This window comes from Glandiceps talaboti, chromosome 20 (genome assembly GCF_964340395.1).
Source record: "Glandiceps talaboti chromosome 20, keGlaTala1.1, whole genome shotgun sequence".
Classification (NCBI taxonomy): domain Eukaryota; kingdom Metazoa; phylum Hemichordata; class Enteropneusta; family Spengelidae; genus Glandiceps; species Glandiceps talaboti.
Window position 1 is genome coordinate 21,034,774 of NC_135568.1, and position 26,825 is coordinate 21,061,598.

At 36.1% G+C, this 26,825-nt stretch overlaps 1 protein-coding gene across 2 annotated transcripts in view; it reads left to right on the plus strand.

Annotated features, from left to right (window-relative positions):
- The window catches only part of LOC144451067 (neurobeachin-like protein 1), a 312,418-nt gene that overhangs the window by 86,635 nt on the left and 198,958 nt on the right, over positions 1 to 26,825 (plus strand). For both annotated transcript variants that reach the window (XM_078141830.1, XM_078141831.1), the window contains exons 12-17: positions 9,244 to 9,449; positions 12,971 to 13,101; positions 20,383 to 20,515; positions 21,484 to 21,603; positions 23,099 to 23,399; positions 24,178 to 24,362. In XM_078141830.1, the coding sequence (XP_077997956.1) occupies positions 9,244 to 9,449; positions 12,971 to 13,101; positions 20,383 to 20,515; positions 21,484 to 21,603; positions 23,099 to 23,399; positions 24,178 to 24,362 (1,076 nt within the window). The remainder of the gene's footprint in view (positions 1 to 9,243; positions 9,450 to 12,970; positions 13,102 to 20,382; positions 20,516 to 21,483; positions 21,604 to 23,098; positions 23,400 to 24,177; positions 24,363 to 26,825) is intronic.

A 26,825-nucleotide genomic window follows, 5' to 3' on the forward strand; every position in this document is an offset into this window, starting at 1 on the left:
ATTTTCACATTTCATGGCAATACTTTTTGTTTTACAATAAATTCTACTAGGTGACCGAGATAAACCATCAGAAGTAAACCGTTGCATCACTACAATTATATAGAATATAATGAATAACAAGTTCAAGTTTGTTATTGACGAAAAAATGGTTTTAGATTTGTATCTTCAATGGTATTACATAACAATCACAAGTCCATTCCATCAATACAAATAAATGCAAAAAGTAGAAACAGCTCAATTTATAGCATTTTACGATATGAGAGGTCACTTGTTCGACTTGCAGGGTATGATGTATCAAAAATTTATAATAAAGCGTCCTGGCCTGCATGGTGTGTAATTTGTTGACCTACGTGCAATGTAGAGGTGTATAGTAAGCAAAAAAAGTTAACCCTTTGAATTCACAATTATAAATTTCAGTCTTGACGACCATTATAACTGCAAAACTCAACGATTTTCTAAAATAACGATCGCCATCAATTAATCATTCACTGCACACAACAACAAAAATCAACTGCAACGTACCATATCACTTCTAAATTATATTTCTTTTGCACAGTGAAAAAAGGAACACATATTAGACTTGAAAAAATAGACACTCGTTTAAGTTTACCTCAAACAGTAGTTATTTTGCAGATTATTACTGTCTGATACTCTCGGAGTATCAATTTCTGATAATCATAATCAGAACAATAACTTATTGTAATAAGAAAACCATTCTTTCCTTTCTGAAGTCCAGTGGAGCAACAAATTTTATGTTTATTTCTTTTTCTATTTATATATTTATTTCAAAGTTGCCTAGTCAGTGTTAACATGTGGCACTAAACAAGTTGTAGCTCTCCAAGAATGGATATTTATTTGTTTGGCATTTGCAAGCAGTCATCCATTTAACAGGCACCCACACTGACAAAAGTGAACCAATATGAACTGTGAAGCCAGTGATGCCCAGATATTTATTGTTTCTAAAAATAGCAAATGTAGAGACTCAAAAAAAAATAATCCTAGAATATAGAATTTGTAAAGTGCATTTGCATACAACTACATGATAGAAATTGACTTTTTTTTTTAAAAATCTCTGATTTATTACACAATTGATTTGAACAACATCCTTTGACTCAAACCTTTGACAAGGAAAAGAACTTGAAACTCACAATTCATGAAGTGATTTAATTATCCAACACCAAATATAAAATGTCCTTAAAATGACATTAACAAGTCCAATGGTTTTTGTCTTTGATAATGTCTTGTAATACTTATAAACAGAGAAGAAAGTTCAAAGGAATTGTTACTATTGATTGTCATGAAAAAGGTGTAGCAAAGTATGAAGGGAGTTTTCATTACAGTAGCTTGTAGAATATTTTTGATACATAAGCCATGTTATTCATCAGCTGCAAGAGACACTAGAGGATCTCCTTTTTAATTCATAGTCAGAGGATTTCAAATGTTAAGACATTTTCATGTGGTTACTTTATCACTCTGCAAACCAACATCCACTAGAAACTACTCCTGAAAATATAAGAAAGTAGATGACATTATTATTCATGTTTCATGTATATTTTTGTTTTATTTTACAGGAAGAACTTCTGTATCTAATATTCAAGGCATTCATCAACTGCAACATTGTTTGTGGAGATGTTGTTGCTAAAAAATATGTGTTGACTGTTGTCAAGTTGCTATGACAGCAGTGGGTAGCTAGGCTGAGGTCACCATTAGGTGTTGGAGGGATTAACACACAAGTCATCAAAGGAATATGAATTAAGGAAATCTATCTGCATCAACTTTGAACACTAAGTCTTCTGAAAATATTGAAAAAAAGTGTTCTTTTTTAATATGATTTATTTTCAACATTTCAAAGTGTCACAACAGTGAGATATACATTATGTCTATGATGCATGACAGGAGAATAAATGAATTACTTGTAATAAAATTTCCTGACAATTTGATGAAGTATCATTTTTCATTTGTTTTGACATTGCTTTTAAACTGTTACTACAAAGGGTTATATAGTCACAAATGTAGTAATATTGTTTCAATATATAAAAACTTTCTCTTTACTGTAATGTCTGGTAAAGGTCAACTTACTTTTACATGACTAAATTATTACACTAAATGAGAAATAAGGTACCAGTTGTACAAATTAAAATAAGCCACTACTGTACAAGTAAACATACTTTCCCCCATGTACAAATCATCTTAAAGTTTGTTTTTTGTTTATTTACTTACATTTGTTTATTCATATATTTTGGGGGTTGCTGTTGCTGAAGATATTTATCACATTTCTTGCTTTTATTATTTCAATAAAAAAATTACTGAAAATGAACAGATGCACAAGTAGTGATGTAAAATATTGCAACAATATAACTTTGATTTTGAGCCATGTCAGTGGTATTTACAAATTATGATATCTGGTTGTAATCTTGTTGCTTGACATTTTTGTTTTGTATCTGGATTCACTAAAGCAAACAGGAAATACACTTAGAGATAAAAGACCTCTTACTCCATCTAAAAGAAATTTGATAACTTCTTTGTCAAAGTGGTAATAATAGTATAAAAACAGTCAAGAATAAAAATGGTAGTTACTAAAATGCATATATAGCCTATGTAGGCCTAACAATATTACATATACTTACACCATTAAAATACATCACATTATGATAAAAATTCAGTTATTGATGTGATTCCTGAAACCAAAGAGTACATAATATATAATGTGTTTATTCAAAACACTATAGGCCTCCGGCCCAAAAGTATACATAACACAAAATCAGGTACAGACTTGAGGGAGCAAAGGAAAATACTTATAGCTTTCAAAAACAAAATAACAAAGCATAATATCAAAGCAGCACTTAGTGAAAAGAAAATAACCAAAAGTAATGTACAATCAAATCTGTCAAAATGTATATTGCAAGTGTTACAGAATTCCAGTTCAAAACATTTCATGTGAACTTGATCTCTTTTTCATTGAAAAAAATAAAAACTTGGCAAGCTGTCTAATAACTGCTGTATTATTGGATTCCATGAGCATTACAAACTTTTCGGTGTTTGGTAGTGTATGGTATAATCTAGGTAAGTATTGTTCTCTGAGTTCAGTGTACAGTGGACAAACTAAGCAAAAATGGTACTCGAGAGAGTACATAATGGGGAGAAATGAATATAAGGTATATACAATTAATAAACACATGCAGGTCACCCTTGTGTGTCATTCCCGTCAAAAGGTCACAAATACACATGGCGACACTTTCTTTCAAAGGGCAATATACCTATATTACGGGAACTCGGAAGGCCAGTATAGAAAAATGAAGAAATGGTGTTCATTGATATTACCAAACTATGTCCCTGCACATTTACAGTAAAATTTCATTTTCATAGTTATTTTAACCTCATGAAAGTTGATCGTGTTTGCCTGTCAAACCATGGATGTAGAACAGTTCAAACACAGGCCAAACCATTCACTACATGCACTCGTACTCCTACGAGTTTGACTGTCGACAATTGATTTATGCGGGCCAAACTTGAGAGAGGAATGTTTAGCATTAGGTGTGAAAATATACATGAAGTCTTCGTTGAGTCTAAAATTTGGCACACAGAAAGCACGGGGTACACCGCCAATAACTGCGTATGCGTATGACACCATGACATTGCATGTACATGCACGTCTGTATGCCAGAAACTACGGCAATATCGTATGTGGTATGATCAACATTTAATTTTGCCGCTACCATGACCAACAAGATAAAGCACTAATCATAGGCAATTTTGGGCTGAAAAAATCTGTATTTTATGAGTAGATCAATGAAATAGTTTGACTCACAGTAATATCAACATACATACCTCAAAACAAATGCACATAATGATGTTCCATCTTCTTGATCATGTATGTCAACATTGTCGATATTTTTTTGGCTTCAGAAAGTGTAAAAATAAGGTTCAACCTCTCTATCCTTCGGGATAGTGATCATATATATTATACCGATCCCATGACCAGTATTTCACGATAATTTTAATGTTTGTAAGCAAATATTATATACGAGAACCGATCGTAAGGTCAAGGACCTTGCATTCAATACACGCCGATAAACTACGACAGATTGCTTTGTTTGTCGTAGGCTGTGACATGTCCAAGTGCACATGGCGGAATTACGCTCAATGATTGGTCAATGGAATCTGTCAATCAATCTCGGTGATCGGTCAATTCACGCTGTTGCCCTCACCAGTGACCTTCAGTAAGCAGAAAAGCCTGAGGGGTCTAGCGGCAAGACTAACTCATAAGTGGCCTTTACACCAATGCTGTCTAGTTTTACCCATAGGTGGCCTTTTACACCAATACTGTCTAGTTTTACCCATAGGTGGCCTTTACCCCAATTTACACATAGGTGGCCTTTACACCAATGCTGTCTAGTTTTACCCATAGGTGGCCTTTACACCAATGCTGTCTAGTTTTACCCATAGGTGGCCTTTACACCAATACTGTATAGTTTTACCCATAGGTGGCCTTTTACACCAATGCTGTCTAGTTTTACCCATAGGTGGCCTTTACACCAATACTGTATAGTTTTACCCATAGGTGGCCTTTACACCAATGCAGTCTAGTTTTACCCATAGGTGGCCTTTTACACCAATGCTGTCTAGTTTTACCCATAAGTGGCCTTTTACACCAATACTGTCTAGTTTTACCCATAGGTGGCCTTTACACCAATGCTGTCTAGTTTTACCCATAGGTGGCCTTTACACCAATACTGTCTAGTTTTACCCATAGGTGGCCTTTACACCAATACTGTCTAGTTTTACCCATAGGTGGCCTTTACACCAATACTGTCTAGTTTTACCCATAGGTGGCCTTTACACCAATACTGTCTAGTTTTACCCATAGGTGGCCTTTACACCAATGCTGTCTAGTTTTACCCATAGGTGGCCTTTACACCAATGCTGTCTAGTTTTACCCATAGGTGGCCTTTACACCAATGCTGTCTAGTTTTACCCATAGGTGGCCTTTACACCAATACTGTCTATATTTACACATAGGTGGCCTTTACACCAATACTGTATAGTTTTACCCATAGGTGGCCTTTACACCAATACTGTCTAGTTTTATCCATAAGTGGCCTTTACACCAATACTGTATAGTTTTACCCATAAGTGGCCTTTACACCAATACTGTCTAGTTTTATCCATAGGTGGCCTTTACACCAATACTGTCTATATTTACACATAGGTGGCCTTTACACCAATACTGTCTATATTTACACATAGGTGGCCTTTACACCAATACTGTGTAGTTTTACCCATAGGTGGCCTTTACACCAATACTGTCTAGTTTTACCCATAAGTGGCCTTTACACCAATAATGTATAGTTTTATCCATAAGTGGCCTTTACACCAATACTGTATAGTTTTATCCATAGGTGGCCTTTACACCAATACTGTCTAGTTTTACCCATAGGTGGCCTTTTACACCAATACTGTCTAGTTTTATCCATAAGTGGCCTTTACACCAATACTGTCTAGTTTTACCCATAAGTGGCCTTTACACCAATACTGTATAGTTTTATCCATAGGTGGCCTTTACACCAATACTGTCTAGTTTTACCCATAGGTGGCCTTTTACACCAATACTGTCTAGTTTTATCCATAAGTGGCCTTTACACCAATAATGTATAGTTTTATCCATAAGTGGCCTTTACACCAATACTGTATAGTTTTATCCATAGGTGGCCTTTACACCAATACTGTCTAGTTTTACCCATAGGTGGCCTTTTACACCAATACTGTCTAGTTTTATCCATAAGTGGCCTTTACACCAATACTGTCTAGTTTTACCCATAAGTGGCCTTTACACCAATACTGTATAGTTTTATCCATAGGTGGCCTTTACACCAATACTGTCTAGTTTTACCCATAGGTGGCCTTTTACACCAATACTGTCTAGTTTTATCCATAAGTGGCCTTTACACCAATACTGTCTAGTTTTATCCATAAGTGGCCTTTACACCAATACTGTCTAGTTTTACCCATAAGTGGCCTTTACACCAATACTGTATAGTTTTATCCATAGGTGGCCTTTACACCAATACTGTCTAGTTTTATCCATAAGTGGCCTTTTACACCAATACTGTCTAGTTTTATCCATAAGTGGCCTTTACACCAATACTGTCTAGTTTTATCCATAAGTGGCCTTTACACCAATACTGTCTAGTTTTATCCATAGGTGGCCTTTACACCAGTACTGTCTAGTTTTACCCATAGGTGGCCTTTTACACCAATACTGTCTAGTTTTATCCATAAGTGGCCTTTACACCAATACTGTATAGTTTTATCCATAAGTGGCCTTTACACCAATACTGTCTAGTTTTACCCATAAGTGGCCTTTACACCAATACTGTCTAGTTTTACCCATAAGTGGCCTTTACACCAATACTGTCTAGTTTTACCCATAGGTGGCCTTTACACCAATACTGTATAGTTTTACCCATAGGTGGCCGTTACACCAATGCAGTCTAGTTTTACCCATAGGTGGCCTTTACACCAATGCTGTATAGTTTTACCCATAGGTGGCCTTTTACACCAATGCTGTATAGTTTTACCCATAGGTGGCCGTTACACCAATGCTGTATAGTTTTACCCATAGGTGGCCTTTACACCAATGCTGTATAGTTTTACCCATAGGTGGCCGTTACACCAATGCAGTCTAGTTTTACCCATAGGTGGCCTTTACACCAATGCTGTCTAGTTTTACCCATAGGTGGCCTTTACACCAATACTGTATAGTTTTACCCATAGGTGGCCGTTACACCAATGCAGTCTAGTTTTACCCATAGGTGGCCTTTACACCAATGCTGTATAGTTTTACCCATAGGTGGCCTTTTACACCAATGCTGTATAGTTTTACCCATAGGTGGCCGTTACACCAATGCTGTATAGTTTTACCCATAGGTGGCCTTTACACCAATGCTGTATAGTTTTACCCATAGGTGGCCGTTACACCAATGCTGTATAGTTTTATCCATAGGTGGCCTTTACACCAATGCTGTATAGTTTTACCCATAGGTGGCCTTTACACCAATACTGTATAGTTTTACCCATAGGTGGCCGTTACACCAATGCAGTCTAGTTTTACCCATAGGTGGCCTTTACACCAATGCTGTATAGTTTTACCCATAGGTGGCCTTTTACACCAATGCTGTATAGTTTTACCCATAGGTGGCCGTTATACCAATGCTGTATAGTTTTACCCATAGGTGGCCTTTACACCAATGCTGTATAGTTTTACCCATAGGTGGCCTTTACACCAATGCTGTATAGTTTTACCCATAGGTGGCCTTTTACACCAATACTGTATAGTTTTACCCATAGGTGACCTTTACACCAATGCTGTATAGTTTTACCCATAAGTGGCCTTTACACCAATGCTGTCTGAGACAATGAGACTGAAACTTGGTGAGATGTTTCTCGAAGTGTCATTCTGCAGATTTTTGACACAATTAGCAACCTTGACCACACCCTTAGCAACAACCAGATGGCAGTAAATTTTTTTAAATAACATCATCTGGTAGGCGAGTATGTATGCAAATATCCCTAGCAACCATGACCACACCCATAGCAACAGCCAAACGGTCATGTATTTCACAAAGATAACAGCAGGGATTAATAGACAATTGAATAAACATTCAAAAAATGTATGTAAATTTGCCTAGCAACAAGACTACGCCATAGCAACAGCCAAATAATCATGTATATTGCAAATATAACAGGAATATAAAGACTAATGAATAAACCTTCAAAAATGTATGCAAATATGCCTAGCAACAAGACCATGCCCATAGCAACAGCCAAATGATCATGTATATTGCAAAGATAATATCAGGAATTCATACACAAGAGAACAAAAACATTCAAAAATGTATACAAAAATATCTAACAACATGACCATGCCCATAACAACATTAAAAAAGGTCGCATATATCGCAAAGATAGCGACATGGTTGGATAGGCAACTGGATAGTCATTCAGCAAATGAACACCTATTGTTAGCATGGACAAGCATATGGATAAACATTTTTAAAAACTGTACAGTTGTGCTACAATGCCATTGACGGTATTTTTTTTTTATATTAAAGGGGACATCACTTTAATCTTTTCATGATTTTACATCACCTACAATTACTTGCAATTTCAGAGAAACAACAAGTTGATCTTGTGCCTTTATAGGGTATCTTTGTTGTGGGCCACATTGCCTTTATGGGAGTCATCAGAAATGATTATTCATAGTTGAACAATGAATATTCATGAGGGATGTGTTACACTGAAGGGAGTAAGCACTTAGGAATCATCAATAAAATAAACAATAAATAATAATATTGTTTTTTAGCACAACTGAACTGATAAGGTTCAGTGGTGCTATAGGCATGGCAAAGTGTCTGTCTGTCTGTTTGTCTGTCTGTCTGTCTGTCTCTGTGTGTGTGTAAACAACTTAAAGTCAAAAACCACTGTTCTGATTGCGATGATATTTGGTGGGTATATTATCTTGGGTGTCTAGTTGGGAAATTGTTCAAAACAAAATGATCTTACCACTGGTGTTTGATTTTAAAGATTAGGCAGAAATTTGGCGGGAGTGTTCTTTGGGGTGTTTAGATTAATACTTCCTCAACTCCCTGGGAGCATACAATCCATTGCAGCCTTTATAAGTGCATAGGATTAAAGCCTTCACATTGCAACCTCTATCCTACCAGGTCCCCATTTATACAGCTGGGTTGACTGAGGCACAATTGTGGTTCAAATCTTGCCCAAGGACTTTAGCCACTCAGAAACAAATGGCAGCCATGGGGCTCGAACCTTCAGATGCCAAGCCAGCCACTCTAACCATTCACCCATCATGACTCCAAATATTCCTACTTGAACTGAAGTGCAATACTGAAAACATTATTGCATACCTGTATGCAAATGAGGACACACTCATTTGTTCTATGCAAAAGCATGTGATCTGATGGTATCTATATTACTGAAATTTGTTGTTTCAGATAAACATAATAACAGTACCCCATTCTGCATGAGTGCCAGTGTGGGTACTTGGGGGTGCTCTCTGCTGCACTTTCACTCACTATGCTTGTCAAAGTACTGCCGCAGAGAACACAGCAAGCACTCATGCAAATATCCAGAGTATGCAACACTGACACTTGTGTGCCCTGAGGTTCTGTCATATTAATGTCAAACTAATTCAGCACTTAGACTGTCATATTTTTTTTTGTTAAGGACATTTATGTGGCCTGCTAGAATTCCTTGGTATGCACAGTATTACAGCATGTGAGTTCAAGAATCTGATTGGTTTACTGAGAGGAAAAGAAGACAGCAGTTTATCACCATTGTGTGGTAGATTAATGCATTGTATGTCAGTGATGGCTAGAAGAGAAGACCAGGATGGACCTCTACATTACTTTGATTTCCAACATAACACTGCAGTATGTTTTCATTATAATATTTTCTCCTTGCTAAGATAGTCTTCATTTTTACCCCCATAAGGGTATGGGAGGTATAAAAGTGGGATGTCTGTCTGTCTCTGTATCATCATTTTCTTAAAAACAGCTGGCTCAATTATACTGAAATTTGGTACACACATTGTTTGGGGTAATGGCTAGACCTGATTAGTTTTTGAGCAAGATGTGTTCATGATAATAAGAGAAATTTGCATGTCAATGAAATCAACTAACTAAGCACTATCTCAAGACTGCATACTTCAATTTCAATATAATTTAATGTATTCGTTAAACATAACAAAGTGCATTGTCCTATTAAATTTGATGATGTACCTTACAGCCTTAATGAATAATTTGCATAATTAATGATTTTTGGTAATTAAGCTATATCTTAAGAAACCATACTTCAATTTCAATCTAATTCAGTACATATGTTAACTATAACAAATTGCATATGTCCTTTAAAGTTTGTTGATGTACCTTACAGTGTTAATGAATAACTTGCATAATTAATCGGTAATTAATCTATATCTTAAGACTGCATACTTCAATTTCAATATAATTCAGTACATATATTAAACATAACAAAGTCTATACGCCCTATAAAGTTTGTTGATGTACCTTACAGTGTTAATGAATAATTTGCATAATTAATTATTTTCAGTAATTAGGATGTTTCTTAAGAATGCATACTTGAATTTCAATATCATTTAGTACATAATGTTAACCATAACAAAGTGGGTATGTCTTATAAAATTTGTTGATATAGCTTACAGTTTTAATGAAAATTTGCATAGTTAACAATTTTAGGTAATTAGGCTGTATCTTAAAAATTCACGCTTCAAATTTCATAGAATATAATATGGTACATATATCAACCATAATGATACGCACCTGTCCTATGAACTTTGTTGATACAACTTTTACCTTTGATGAGTAATTTGCATAATTAGTGATTCCCTTAAGGGGGGGGGGGGGGCATTCAGTTTAAATCTGGTTATTATAGGTATCATTTTAGCCAGCAAAACAACTTGTTGTGATGTTATGACTTTTAAAATAACATTTTCATTATGAAACAATGGAAAGACTTGTTGAAATCTTTAATTGTCAGTGATTTTATTAACACTACTGAACTGAAGTTCAGTAGTGCTATAGGCATTGCCCGTCATCTGTCTGTCTGTGTGGATGTGTGTGTGTGTGTGTAAACAACTTAAAGTCAAAAACTGCTGAACCGATTGCCATGATATTTGGTGGGTCCATTACCTTGGGTGTCTAGTTGGGAAATTGTTGAAATTGATGAAATGATCGCATCAAAAATATGCATTTTACATTTCAAAATGTGATTTGTTGTATCTCAAAATGCTTTGAATTCAGCCTGGAAATGAAATTTTCTTGTTTTATTAATGCAATGAAATCATTAAATCTTTTATGGGCTACTTCACATATTAGTGTCAATGGCGTAAAGATTAACATCTGTTTAAGGTTGCTTGGCTACCCAGGCCTGTTTTTAGCACAGCTGAATTAAATCTTAGACACTATGATTAAAACAGGTTGATATATCATGACATTCACAAGCCATTAACGGTCCAAGTGCAACAAACCCGCGGGCTTGCCTGACGAAAACGGGTGTCATAAAAGTTGTTTGCATCTCTAAAGCTGTTTGTAGTGTTACTTATAATAGCCTAATAAATTGATAACAACTGATATAAGACGGAGATAAGGTTTGCCTCAATTGACCCACTCCTTAGAAATGATCTTACGCTGTGAACTACACTGTTTACTTGTGTTATGTAAGAGCCCATCATCACATGTGTAAATATTGGTACTCTTTGATAACAAGTGGACTTGCTTCTTTAATGGCTTGTCCCAGTAATGTAAAATGCACAATCCTTAGGCATTCCAAAAAACAGTTTGTACAAAGAATAAGAAGTCACACATTTTATGGAGAAAGAAAAATAGAGTCATATCAAGACCTCCATGATCATACTGTGTTTGGCAGGTTAAATTTCCTGCATGTACCGATTGCCATGATATTTGATGGGTGTATTACCTTGGGTGTCTAGTTGGGAAATTGATCAAAACAAAATGATCTTACTACTGGTGTGTGATTTGGGCCAAAAATGTAATTTTGGTTAAAAAACTATTGGGCAGATCAGTCTGAAATTTGGTGGGAACATTCTTAGGGGTGTTTAAGCATTCAAAAAATGTTTGCAAATGTGCCTAGCAACAAGACCACGCCCATAGCAACAGCCAAACTGGTGAGGTATTTCACAAAGATAACCACTAGGATTAAAAGACAATTGAATAAGCATTGAAAAAATTTATGCAATTATGCCTAGCAAGAAGATCATGCCCATAGCAAGAGCCAAATGATCAGATATATTGCAACGATAACAGGGATTAATAGATAATTGCATGAACATTCCAAAAATGTATGTAAATTTGCCTAGCAGCAAAACCACGCCCATAGCAACAGCCAATCGGTGGTGTATTTTACAAAGAATAACCATGGAGATGAATAGACAATTGAATAAACATTCAAAAAATGTATGTAATTTGCCTAGCAACAAGACCACACCCATAGCAACAGCCAAGTGATCACATATATTGCAAAGATAACAGGGATAAATAGACAAATGAATAAACATTCAATAATGTATGGATAGTCATTCAGCAAATGAACTTCTATACCCAGCATAGATCAGCATATGGGAAAACATTTTTAAAAACTGTACAGTTGTGCTACAACGCCATTAGCGCTATTTTAGAACAAAGACTAAACACCATCAATAACAGAGAAGAATTTTACTGGTAAACCCAAGGTATGGTCAAACCCCTGTGCGTACAAAACACATGGCATTGTATGGATATACATCAACAAATTTATATAGGACAGCAAATACACTTACATGCCAAACTATTTCGTAACACATGATGCCATGGTTTAGGTGGTCACAAAGATTGGTGTACCATACATACCACATGATGCCATGGTTTAGGTGGTCACAGAGATTGGTGTACCATACATATCACATGATGCCATAGTTTAGGTGTTCACAAAGATTGGTGTACCTACATATCACATGTGTGTTTTTTGGACATAAGAATCTTCTGACTCCTGGAGTCAAGATACTTCTGACTCCTGGAGTCAAGATAGGTGTTTTTAGTTTCTGTATAACCAATATGAGTCACTGAGGTTTTATGATGGAAAAATGGTTGGAAAGGAAAAGAGCTTGTTTGTTTGTGCGATGTGAAACAGTAAGGGGAAATTATAACATTTGAATTAGTGTAATCATGAGCCATAACAACATAACATTACTATCAAGAACCGGGTAGCATTTGATCATTGCCTTTCTTTCTGAAAATTATCTACCTGTTAAAATAGACACTCAGACTTTGATGACACCAAGTGTATAGAAAAGATGTATTCACTATTTCTTGTTGATTGGTTTGACTCACAGTAGCCATGTACAGATCATTATTATGTCTTTGTGTATTTCCATCAGGGAATATCAATCCCAGGAATTCCTAAATGGCCTGGAAGTGGATTTTCATTTCATACATGGATTAATTTGGATTCAAATCCTATCACTCCATCATCATTTGAAACAGGGTTGTACCGGAGACAACTTTACAGGTAAGTTGATGAACAGCCACCAGTCAGTCTGTCTGTCTGTCTATCTGTCTGTCTGTCTGTCTGTCTGTGTGTCTGTATGTATGTATGTATGCGTGCCTGCCTGCCTGCCTGTCTGTCTGTCTGTCTGTCTGGCTGTCTGGCTGTCTGTCTGTCTGTCTGTCTGTCTGTCTGTCTGGCTGTCTGGCTCCATGCCTGCCTGTCTCTGTCTTGTTTGTCTGTTTCTGTGTCTGTATATATGCTTTATTGTCATTTACCACCGGCCCATAGCAAAGAAAATGATACATATTAAAATATCAAGTAAATAAATCAGCCACTCAGAGGAAAACTTAACTATTACACATCCCTGAGACAGCTTCCTTCCTCAATATATATGCTTGGTAGACAAATTTTGCCAGGTTACATATAATTTTAGCACCTCTACATGAAAAAAAAGATTTACCAAAGACTGTTGATTTGGATGTTGAAATGCCCACTGTGGTAATTATTTTAACTCCCGTAAGGGTACGGGAGGTAGTAAAAGGGGAATGTCTGTCTGTGTGTCTGTCTGTCTGTCTGTCTGTCTGTCTGTCTGTCTGTCTGTCTGTCTGTCTGTGTCTGTGTCTGTGTCATCATTTTCTAAAAATCGGCTGGCTCAATTGTAATGGAATTTGGAATATATAATCTTTATGGTAATGGCAAGACCTGATTAGGTTTTGAGCCAGATCTGTTAATGTTTAATTAGAGAAATTTGCATATTAATGAAATCAACTAATTACACAATATCTTAAGAATGCATACTTCAAATTCAACATAATTTAGTACATACATTAACCATAAGAAAAGACATATGTCCTATAAAGATTGTTGATGTACCTTACAGTGTTAATGAATAATTTGCATAATAAATTGTTTTCGGTAATTAGGCTATATCTTAAGAATACATACTTCAATTTCAATATAATTCAGTACACACGTTAACCATAACAATTGCATATGTCCTGTAAAGCTTGTTGTTGTACCTTACAGTGTTAATGAATAATTTGCATAATTAATGATTCTTGGTAATTAGGCTATGTCTTAAGACTGCATACTTCAATTTCAATACAATTTAGTACATGCGTTAACCATGACAAAGCGGATATGTCCTATATTTTTTTTGATATAGCTTAGTTTTAATGAAAATTTGCATACTTAATGATTTTAGGTAATTAGGCTATATCGTACGACTGCATACTTCAATTTAAATACAATTCACTACATACATTAACCATAACAAATTGTCTATGTCCTATAAAGTTAGTAGATGTACCTTACAGTGTTAATGAATAATTTGCATAATTAATGGTTTTCAGTAATTAGACTCTATCTTAAGACTGCATACTTCATTTTCAATACAATTTAGTACATACGTTAACCATAACAAAATAAAGTGGATATGTCGTATAAAATTTTTGATATAGCTTACAGTTTTAAATGAAAAATTTACATAATGAATGATTTTAGGTAACTAGGCTGTATATTAAAAATGCAAGCTTCAAATTTCGTATAATATGATACATATATCAACCATAATAATACGCACATGTCCTATGAAGTTTGTTGCTACAACTTTTACCTAGTATTTTGAATAATGAACGATATTCAGTAATTAAGCAGTATCATACACTCTTAAATACATTAACCTAAGAAAGCACGCTTGTCCAAAAACAAAGCCTGTTACCATAGTTTTTTTTTGTTTTATGAGTAATTTGCATAATTAGTGATTCCCTTACAGGAGGCATTCAGTTTAAATCTGGTTCCCTATGACTTGATAAAGTGAGTATTCAAAAAGAAAATGAAACTCATCCTCTATAGAACAAGACTCGCACTTTCACAAATTCTCTCTGTACAATCAAATCCTTCATACCCCGACCTGTTTCTATTGCCAGCTGGTGACTTGAACAACACAGCGTGGACGATGCCTTTCGATGATTATTACATGTGTAATTTGAATACTAAGGAGATAGCTTCCTAGTGTGGGATATCTTTTGATTTGGCAAAATAAATATAAACGACTTGTACTTAAACATTCTTCCCACCATTCCCGTTGCCATGAATCTTTAGGGCAAGAATAAAGTTCTTTTCATTTCCAACACCTTAGTTTAAACAGGCATGGCCAAAGCCATATGTGTTCAAAATACATCAAATGTGCATTGCCCAGTTTATCTTACAACATTTGTCCTCCCTTACCAAAAGAAAATAGGAATGTTTAGCAATTCTACACTCTGGCATGATAAAACTTTCAGCCACCACTTGATACAATTAATAAATGTAATAACAATAATATAATAGGTGTTCTTTCAACTTGTCCTAAAACAGATACATTTGGGGTATTGCCTTTCACACCCAAATAACATTTACAATAGTTATAGTGAATATGTTCAATACTAGGGTACAATTTCATACCCAATAGTTCTGAACCAAATGTTCAAATTGGGTAGATCATAACATCAAAAACTTTAAAGTAAAGATGAACAGGGAGTTCTCCAAATTTTCTGGTAAAATAATTTACAAGAAAAATGGATTTCTTTGCCAGTTCAGCTAGAGTTTGGGTGGCTTTAACCAAACATTATGACTAGAGAGCACTAAGCCTAGGTACTTATAATACAATGCATATGATTCTAGGGAAAGTTAGTCTACAGAGTCGTCTACAGTGAAATCATTTTCAGAGGCTGTCCTTGCATTTAAATCACCTATTAAGATTACACTTGTCTCTGGGTGCTCGTTCAAAATATTATTTTGTCATACATTCTTCTAAAAGACTTATACTGTTACCCTGCCATTACCGCCCATAGAGTTATGATAATTATACAGTAGATCCTGGGGTACATTCTTCTAAAAAACTTATAACGTTACCATCCATAGAGTTATGATACGTAGTAGAAACATTCTTCTGAAAGAATTATACCTTTACCGTCCATAGAGTTATGATACGTAGTAGAAACATTCTTCCAAAAGACATACCATTACCCTGCCATTACTGTCCATAGAGTTATGATACGTAGTAGAAACATTCTTCTAAAAGACATACTGTTACCCTGCCGTTACCGTCCATAGAGTTATGATACGTAGTAGAAACATTCTTCTAAAAGACTGATACCATTACCCTGCCATTACCATCCATAGAGTTATGATACGTAGTAGAAACATTCTTCTAAAAGACTTATACCATTACCCTGCCATTACCATCCATAGAGTTATGATAAGTAGTAGAAACATTCTTCTAAAAGACTGATACCATTACCCTGCCGTTACCGTCCATAGGGTTATGATACGTAGTAGAAACAATCTTCTAAAAGACTGATACCATTACCCTGCCGTTACCGTCCATAGAGTTATGATACGTAGTAGATACATTCTTCTAAAAGATTTATACCATTACCCTGTTGTTACCGTCCATAGAGTTATGATACGTAGTAGAAACATTCTTCTAAAAGACTGATACCATTACCCTGCCGTTACCATCCATAGAGTTATGATACGTAGTAGATACATTCTTCTAAAAGACTGATACCATTACCCTGCCGTTACTGTCCATAGAGTTATGATACGTAGTAGAAACATTCTTCTAAAAGACTGATACCATTACCCTGCCGTTACCATCCATAGAGTTATGATACGTAGTAGATACATTCTTCTAAAAGACTGATACCATTACCCTGCCATTACCGTCCATTCAGTTATGATACGTAGTAGATACATTCTTACGTAGTAGAAACATTCTTCTAAAAGATTGATACCATTACCCTGCCGTTACAGTCTATAGAGTTATGATACGTATTAGAAACATTCTTCTAAAAGACTGATACCATTACCCTGCCGTTACAGTCTATAGAGTTATGATACATATTAGAAACATTCTTCTAAAAGACTGATACCATTACCCTGCCATTACCTTCCATAGAGTTATGATATGTAGTAGAAACATTCTTCTAAAAGTCATACCATTACCCTGCCATTACTGTCCATAGAGTTATTATACGTAGTAGAAACATTCTTCTAAAAGCCATACTGTTACCCTGCCGTTACCGTCCATAGAGTTATGATACGTAGTAGAAACATACTTCTAAAAGACTGATACCATTACCCTGCCATTACCGTCCATAGAGTTATGATACGTAGTAGAAACATTCTTCTAAAAGACATACCATTACCCTGCCATTACCGTCCATAGAGTTATGATACGTAGTAGAAACATTCTTCTAAAAGACTGATACCATTACCCTGCCGTTACTGTCCATAGAGTTATGATACGTAGTAGAAACATTCTTCTAAAAGACTGATACCATTACCCTGCCGTTACCGTCCATAGAGTTATGATACGTAGTAGAAACATTCTTCTAAAAGACATACCATTACCCTGCCGTTACCGTCCATTCAGTTATGATACGTAGTAGATACATTCTTCTAAAAGACTGATACCATTACCCTGCCATTACCGTCCATAGAGTTATGATACGTATTAGAAACATTCTTCTAAAAGACTTATACCATTACCCTGTCGTTACCGTCCATAGAGTTATGATACGTAGAAGAAACATACTTCTAAAAGACTGATACCATTACCCTGCCATTACCGTCCATAGAGTTATGATACGTAGTAGATACATTCTTACGTAGTAGAAACATTCTTCTAAAAGACTGATACCATTAGCCTGCTGTTACCGTCCATAGAGTTATGATACGTATTAGAAACATTCTTCTAAAAGACTGATACCATTACCCTGCCGTTACCGTCCATAGAGTTATGATACGTAGTAGAAACATCTTCTAATGGAGTTTTGTTTTTGTACGATCAATCTTGGTGGCAAAATTACAGCGTCAAAATTACCGATGTGGTAGTTCCGTACGGCGACAATCTCAAGTACCTGGATGCATGAGGGACTAACCCGGAAGCAAGTTGTTGCCAGCCATACGTTACAGTGGTAACATCGTCCGAGAAATCGCTGCGTTCAGAGTGTCATTATTCACAGAATTGTTTTTTTCGAGTGAAAACCCGTCTTGAATTGTACTACTCTAACAAATGAAGACATGTCAAGTTATATTTTGAAAGTTGTATCGCTGGTTTGAGACGATTTCCTCACGTACTATCGAGGCTTGGACCTTACTTCAGATCAGCGGGAAGTTTAGCCAGTCCGATAATTCTTTCTGGTTTAGTTTACAACACTTTTGATCACACAGATTTTGTTTTTGTGATGAAAAGAAATTTAAAAAAAGACCACTTCAACCATTTCGTTGTGTTTTCTTTATGAAAGGTAATCGAACATGAACGAGTGTTACCACTGTAACGTATGGCTGAGAATGACTCTCTTCCGGGTACTTGGGATTGTCGCCGTACGGAAACTAAGATGGCAATTAATACATTTCTTCCCTATATATATCTACTACAACTAGTACAAGTTGAATGTTGTTGACTTGGTAAATTTGTTAGAAAATTGAAATTCAAATTGCCTCAAAATTATTTTAGATCCCTAGTTTATTTCATTCATCATTAACATTTTCCAGGGTTAAAGCTGTAAGACACTGAAATTATTTATAGCCAACCTCTTTTTTTTTCTTTTTCTTGTGTGCATTTCCCAGTCATTTTTTTTCAGAGATTTTGTGCAATTTTTCATAACAGTAGATTTTTGTTATAAAATGGTGACTATAGTATAAAAGTACAATACATTACCAACTTCTGTGTAAAATGTGTTTTATAGTGAGACATCATATGAAACCAGTAACCACTTTATTACATCGCTAAAACAAAACTGCATAGTGAAGAACTGAACCACTTCTACATGTCACCAAAGTAAAAAAAAAATTTAAAAAAAAACCCAGCGGAGCTATTCTGACCGATAGGTCGCTTGTTCAAACTTGGTACATACTATGGCATACATATGCACGTCAATTTGTTTTATGATACAATCCAATATGGCCGCCTAACAGCCATTTTGTTTGTTGCAGCGAATTTTCCCTGTCTAAAGCCATAACTCAGACATGCTTGAACAGATCTCATTCAAAGTTGGTATTAGGACAGTGTTCTATGACATACATGTGCATATACATTTTCGTTGCGATACAATCCGTCAAGGCTGCCTGGCAGCCATTTTGTTGCAATCAAATTAATGTCAACATCCAGAGTTATTAAGACATGCTGGTGCAATCACTTTTAATAAGCTTACTGAAAAAGTTTGGAGTTCACCGTCTTTAAGCGCTTTTAAAACTAATTTTATAGAAGCATATTTTAAATGAGTTTTATGCATATTGTATATTGCATTTGTCTTTATAATATTTGTATTTCTGTGTGTGTTTTAACTTTTCATGTTTTGTTGTCTTTAGAGGGCCCCTGGGGAAGATGAGCATTTAGCTAACAAGCTTATCTGTATGATTCTAACCCTCTTTAAATAAAGTTTAAAGTAAAAAAATAAAATAAAAAATAAAATTGAAAGACAAATGAATAAAGCATTCAATAAATGTATGCAAATGTGCCTTGCAACAAGACCACACCCATAGTGACAGCCAAATGATCACGTATATTGCAAAGATAATATCAGGAATTCATACACAAGTGAACAAAACATTAAAAAATGTATGCAAATATATCTAGCAACATGACCATACCCATAGCAACAGCCAAATGATTGTGTATATCGCAACGATAGCAACATGGTTGGATAGGCAACTGGCTCGTCATTCAGCAAATGAACACCTATTGTTAACATGGACTAGCATATAAAAGGGTTGTCGGTGGCCGAGCGGTTAGCTCGTACGCCTCTTACCTCTGCAGTCTGGGTTCGAACCCGCCTGGTGTTGGCTGGGTTTGATTTAAAATTTAACTAGGTCTGCATGTAAGAAGGGTGATGCTCAGTTTGACCCTGCCGAACAACGCAGGTTTTCCCCGGGCACTCCGGTTTCCTCCTGCTTCTTCAACACTAGGGCACTAGGGCGCTGCTCTGCGGCGACCATTCAACAAATTTCCGAATTTATTTGGACAAATAAAGATTATTATATTATTATTATTATTATTATTATTATTATATGGATAAACATTTTCAAAAACTGTACAGTTGTGCTACAATGCCATTGGTGGTATTTTATAGTGAGACATCATATGAAACCACTAACCACTTTATTACATCGCTAAAACAAAACTGCATAGTGAAGAGCTGAACAACTGAACCACTTCTACATGTTACCAAAATAAAAAATATAAAAAACAGCGGAGCTATTCTGAACGATAGGTCGCTTGTCACATATTTGTCCTTTTTTCTTTGGTTTTAGTTTCTTCACTGACAGTGGGATGGGATTTGAGGCCTTCTTTACCATGGAATGTATTCTAATTATAGCAGTGTGTACAAAGAAAGAATACTTTACAGTGTCTGTATTGGACCATCCTTTCACTGATAATCAGTGGGTAAGTTGAAAACTATATGGCTGGATTTACGTACACTGTGAGTCGCACAATCAAGTCCGCCCACTGAGTTAATTTGGTGGCCACCGGGGGGGGGGGGGGGGGGGGGGGGGGGCACTTCTGGATTTACATTACATGCACTGTGAGTTTGATGGTCACCATTTAAGGGGGCACTACTGGATTTGCATGCAATATGAGTCAGTTGAACACCAGAGGGGGCACGACTGGATTTATATGCAATATGAGTCAGTTTTGGTTTGATGTCCAACAGAGGGATCACTACTGGATTTACATGCACTGTGGGTTTGATGGCCATCAGAGGGAGCACTACTGGATTTGCATAGCATCTGGCTATAAAGGCAGACGCAAGAGAGCTTACAACAACAGTGGTACTGGTATACAGTATTCTTCTGGCCTAGAGCCATCGTACCATATAATCTGCAACCCATTCATGTCTCACATCAAATGTTGTCCAATTTTCATGTTTCTTAAAAAAATCAAACTGCAAAATCTTCAGATGGAACTATACTGATAAAATATCAAAATGGCACAAGCTGAGTTTATAAGTTTTTACTCAAGTCAAACTCTTGATTACATAGAAAGGCTTTTTGATAAATTATGTCAGTCAGGGATCATTGATATGCTATATCTTAAGGCCAGGTATGAGTTCAGTCAATTCCAAGTGATGACTAAGTATGCTTCAGTAAGTAGAATACTGCTAGTAACTTTTGAATATGCAGCTTTGCACTCCACAGCATATAAACTCAACTTGTGCTCCTATGACTCAATCAAACATTATATCATTAGTAAACAGTAATGCCTGCCCCTTGATAAAAATTCTAATTTTATCAGCTGATATGTGTTGATTTCAAGTTAAAATTTCTCCACTTGCCAATAAAGGGGATCAATTAAATCTTGATATTAGAATGTAATTTTCTTCTTTAATTTTCATTTTTTTTTGTTATCCATAGCATGCCCTGGACATAGTTCATTCCAGTGGTAAACGTCCATTTGGTCAAAGTCAGATAAATGTATTTATAGATGGAGGTATGGTGCTAACAACACAACTCAGATTTCCTGTCATGAATGAGGTAAGTAAATGTCCTGCCTTTAACCTTGTGTAGTCAGATTAAAATACCCATAACAATGACGTAATTAGATGTCCTGCCTTTAACCTTGTGTAGTCAGATTAAAATACCCATAACAATGACGTAATTAGATGTCCTGCCTTTAACCTTGTGTAGTCAGATTAAAATACCCATAACAATGACGTAATTAGATGTCCTGCCTTTAACCTTGTGTAGTCAGATTAAAATACCCATAACAATGACGTAATTAGATGTCCTGCCTTTAACCTTGTGTAGTCAGATTAAAATACCCATAACAATGACGTAATTAGATGTCCTGCCTTTAACCTTGTGTAGTCAGATTAAAATACCCATAACAATGACGTAATTAGATGTCCTGCCTTTAACCTTGTGTAGTCAGATTAAAATACCCATAACAATGACGTAATTAGATGTCCTGCCTTTAACCTTGTGTAGTCAGATTAAAATACCCATAACAATGACGTAATTAGATGTCCTGCCTTTAACCTTGTGTAGTCAGATTAAAATACCCATAACAATGACGTAATTAGATGTCCTGCCTTTAACCTTGTGTAGTCAGATTAAAATACCCATAACAATGACGTAATTAGATGTCCTGCCTTTAACCTTGTGTAGTCAGATTAAAATACCCATAACAATGACGTAATTAGATGTCCTGCCTTTAACCTTGTGTAGTCAGATTAAAATACCCATAACAATGACGTAATTAGATGTCCTGCCTTTAACCTTGTGTAGTTAGATTAAAATACCCATAACAATGACGTAATTAGATGTCCTGCCTTTAACCTTGTGTAGTCAGATTAAAATACCCATAACAATGACGTAATTAGATGTCCTGCCTTTAACCTTGTGTAGTCAGATTAAAATACCCATAACAATGACGTAATTAGATGTCCTGCCTTTAACCTTGTGTAGTCAGATTAAAATACCCATAACAATGACGTAATTAGATGTCCTGCCTTTAACCTTGTGTAGTCAGATTAAAATACCCATAACAATGACGTAATTAGATGTCCTGCCGTTAACCTTGTGTAGTCAGATTAAAATACCCATAACAATGATGTAATTAGATGTTAGAAGGCCACATTAATCTCTTGCAGTATGCCAGGGCGAAGACACATACTTATCTCATGTTGTATGGTGTATGATGTTTTGATACAAAGTTATTTAGTAACTGGAAATGACCCCCCCCCCCCTCCCCACACACACATTATTCTGTATGCCAGCAAGTCCCTTTACAGTACAATTGAAAGTGGTGAGGTTGTCAGTGTTGTTGCCTTGCTGATAGAACTGTAACAAACAGACTTTATCATGATCATTGAAATATTTCTAGTGATTGAAAAGATTGCAACTATATGTCTTGAGAACATAGGTAAACTTGTCCCACCCAGAGCAAAATCTTAAGGTGCAGTATAATAACATAAACTGTACAAATATCTACTAACTCTTTGTTTTATGATTTGTTTGTTTTTTTCAGGCATTTACATTATGTAGGGTTGGCTCAGGAGGCCATCGTACAAATGTTCCCAAGAATCCATCAGAATTGCCATTATCTCCAACAGTTGTACAACCAACAACTCCATTTCCTTTCAATCTTCCCTCCCCTCTCACCCCACGTGGAAGTGGTTCCTTCCAAGAAACTCTAGTAACAAGCACAAATGCTGGGTCACAAGACTATGACTGGGGAGTGCCATGTTCTCTTCAGGGTCAGATGGGCAGTGTTTGTGTTTTTCACGAAGCTCTGTCTCCAGTTCAGATCAAATATCTATCTCATCAAGGTAGGTTATGTAGTCTGTCGTGAAGTCGGTTATCAAATTTTATGTCACTTCTTAAGTGTGTCACTTTTAAAAGATTAGTACAGATGGTACCTCTCTCTCTCTCTCTCTCTCTCTCTCTCTCTCTCTCTCTCTCTCTCTCTCTCTCTCTCTCTCTCTCTCTCTCTCTCTCTCTCTCTCTCTCTCTCTAGCAACTATGACCATGCCCTTAGCAACTCAACTCAACTATGACCATGCCCTTAGCAACTCAACTATAACCATGCCTGTAGCATCTATGACCATACCCTTAGCATCTATGACCATGCCCTTAGCAACTCGACTATGACCATGCCCTTAGCATCTATGACCATACCCTTAGCATCTATGACCATGCCCTTAGCAACTAAACTATGACCATACCTGTAGCATCTATGACCATACCTGTAGCATCTATGACCATACCTTTAGCATCTATGACCATACCCTTAGCAACTATGACCATACCCTTAGCATCTATGACCATACCTATAGCAACTATGACCATACCCTTAGCAACTCGACTATGACCATGCCCGTAGCATCTATGACCATACCCTTAGCAACTATGACCATACCCGCAGCATCTATGACCATGACCATGTCCTTAGCAACTCAACTATGACCATACCTATAGCAACTGTAAACTTATAAACATGTTGCTTATCTGATCATGATACAATATTGAAACAGGTTATACAAATCAGTTTTCTTTATGGACTTTGGTTGTGTTTTACAACAAACATTTTGTGATTATTTTCTACAGGACCAAATCATACACTATTGTTCCAGTCAGAGTCTGGTGACGTGTCAGAACAGTCATTAGCTCAGAGACTAGTTCTTTACTACAATGCCAAAGCATGTAAAGACTTTGTATGTCTGGATCTGGCACCCAATCACCTTTATGATGGCAGATTAACTGGACATAAATGCATGACTTGGGATATCAAAGTAAGAACACATCTACCTCTACATTCACAGTATTAAAAACTTTGTGCTAGGAAGTCAGATTATAGAAAACTGCAATATCAGAAATATAACTTTTAAGGGACCGGTCAGTTTCTTCAGCCGGGGGGTTCTGGTGGATTAGGGGGGGGGGGGGGGTTCACCCTGTTTTTAAATTTAGCAGTAGGGAGGGGTAGGGGGAGGTCATGCTGTTTTGAAAATTGTGGATAGGGGGTCATTGTGTTTTGGATTGTGATGGAAGAAAAAAATCCTTTTGTACAATGGCATATAGTCTTGTCTGAACTGACTGGTACATGTTTATATTTGTTATATTTTGGACACTACATGTTATTGACACTGCAAATCACCACATCTCATCAGTTTCCAGTTTCTATTATACACTAGGTATGACCACCTAAAGTTCTTTAACATACCAGTGACTTTACTATACATGCAATATTAATGCCCCTATACCAATGTTACAGGCCCATTTTTATGTGACATGGGGAAACTCATTTAAAACTTACATTTACTTAAATTAGCTTTTCGAAGCTTAGAAATATTTATACCTCAAAAGCTATAAAAACCTAAAAATTGCCTAATAGAAACAAAAACCTCCAGATCTGCCAGGGGGAAAACCCCTAGGACTCGCTCACCCCCACAGGTCACTCATGCATTCAGCCAAATTCAACCAACAGTCAGATGCACCGACCTTTTTACTGTCATAATTGTATTAAACATTTCTTAACTATTTTCATCATATGCTGATTGACCGATTGCCCTGAGTACTGTAGCCATGCCCACCTTAGTTACTGTTGCTACTATGACAACTTCACTTGTTTTGCATGGTTTGTCGAAGGCAAAACATGGCATCCAATGTGGCGATTGCTGAAAAATACTATTCATAATTTGAGAGTTCTTTATCGTTCCACTGCCTCCAAGGCAAAGATGATGTATCATAGGCTTTCCTACGGTCGGTACATCGATGGAAACAATTTATTTTAGTTCGGGTAGTGTCAATTCACCAAATTTTATCGAAGTCGGCTAAAACAACATGGTTGAATAAGATTTTACATCATAGCCATCCCCATTCCTGTACAGATGGGTACGTATTTATTTATTTCACTAATGTTTTCATTGCCACATTTCATAGCTTTAGTTTAGTTTAGTTTATTTCTTAATCGGTGCTGGGCCTCAGACCCTCGCACAGAAAATTTACAAAGATATATGAAAGAAATGTGATGGAGATGCATGACTGTAAACAAAATATGTAAGTATATACATTGAAGGAATATCTTGTTACATCCACACAAAAATTATTAAATTTAATACAGTCACACAATTCTATGACCGGGGCAATTCAGGTAAACTTTCACATCTCTTGAACGCATTAACTAAATACAGCGACAGTTGTGAAATAATACATTTGTTCTGTGAAGACAAAAGTTCAACTACTTATTTGCATGTACATTTGTTCTCCATGACAATGGTAAGCATGTGTATCTGATGTCCTCATACAGTGGACACTGGAACACAAAGTGAAATTCATTTTTTTGGAGATATTTTTAACTTCCTTACAGTGCATACAAATTCTCTGTTCAACTGGCAATTTCAGGTGACGACCGATTTCAATATTAAGTTTATGGGTTGAACAACGGATATTTGCTAAATTTCGTTTACGATTGTAACTCAACTGATCCAAATACTTTTCCGGTTCAAGAAGGGATTTGAACTTACAGTAAACACTTAACCTAGTGGAGTCAGTTAAACTATTATGCCACTCTTGTTTATAACAAAGTAAACGCAACACAATGGAAGTCTGCCACATAACCCTAGAACTGCACAAGTATTAACACTGCTATTTACACCTGTAAGAAATCTGCAAAACTTGACTTGAACACGTTCGATATTTTCCGAATATTCGTAACCCCACACCTCACTGCCATAGCAAAGTACAAGAACAGCAATTGCATCAAACAGTTTAAAAGCATTAACAATGGACATTCCACCAAGTTTATTGATAGTCAGCTGTACTGAAAAAAGTGCTTTCAACCCTTTGGCGACAAGATTTGACTTTGCAGGAGACCAAGACAACCTTGAAGATATAAGCAGACCTAAATAGTTATAGTGTTTAACAGTTTCAACTTCTTGTCCCGTAAACATCCATTTTTCATACCTCCTTAGACACCCCCCATTGCGGAAGACCATTATTTTTTATTTAGTTAAATTTACATCCATTTCCCATTGCTTACAGAATTGCTCTAGTTGGTTTAACTTGCACTGTAAACAGATTGGCATGTCAGCAATATCAGCAACATCATCAGCTTACTATAAAATACCAATGGAGGGGATGTCTTCATTGACATATATGCTACCAGACTGTGCATTAGACATATAGTTTGACAGCTCGTTTATAAATAATGAAAATAAAAACGGACTTAACATACATCCCTGTCTAGTGCCAATGGT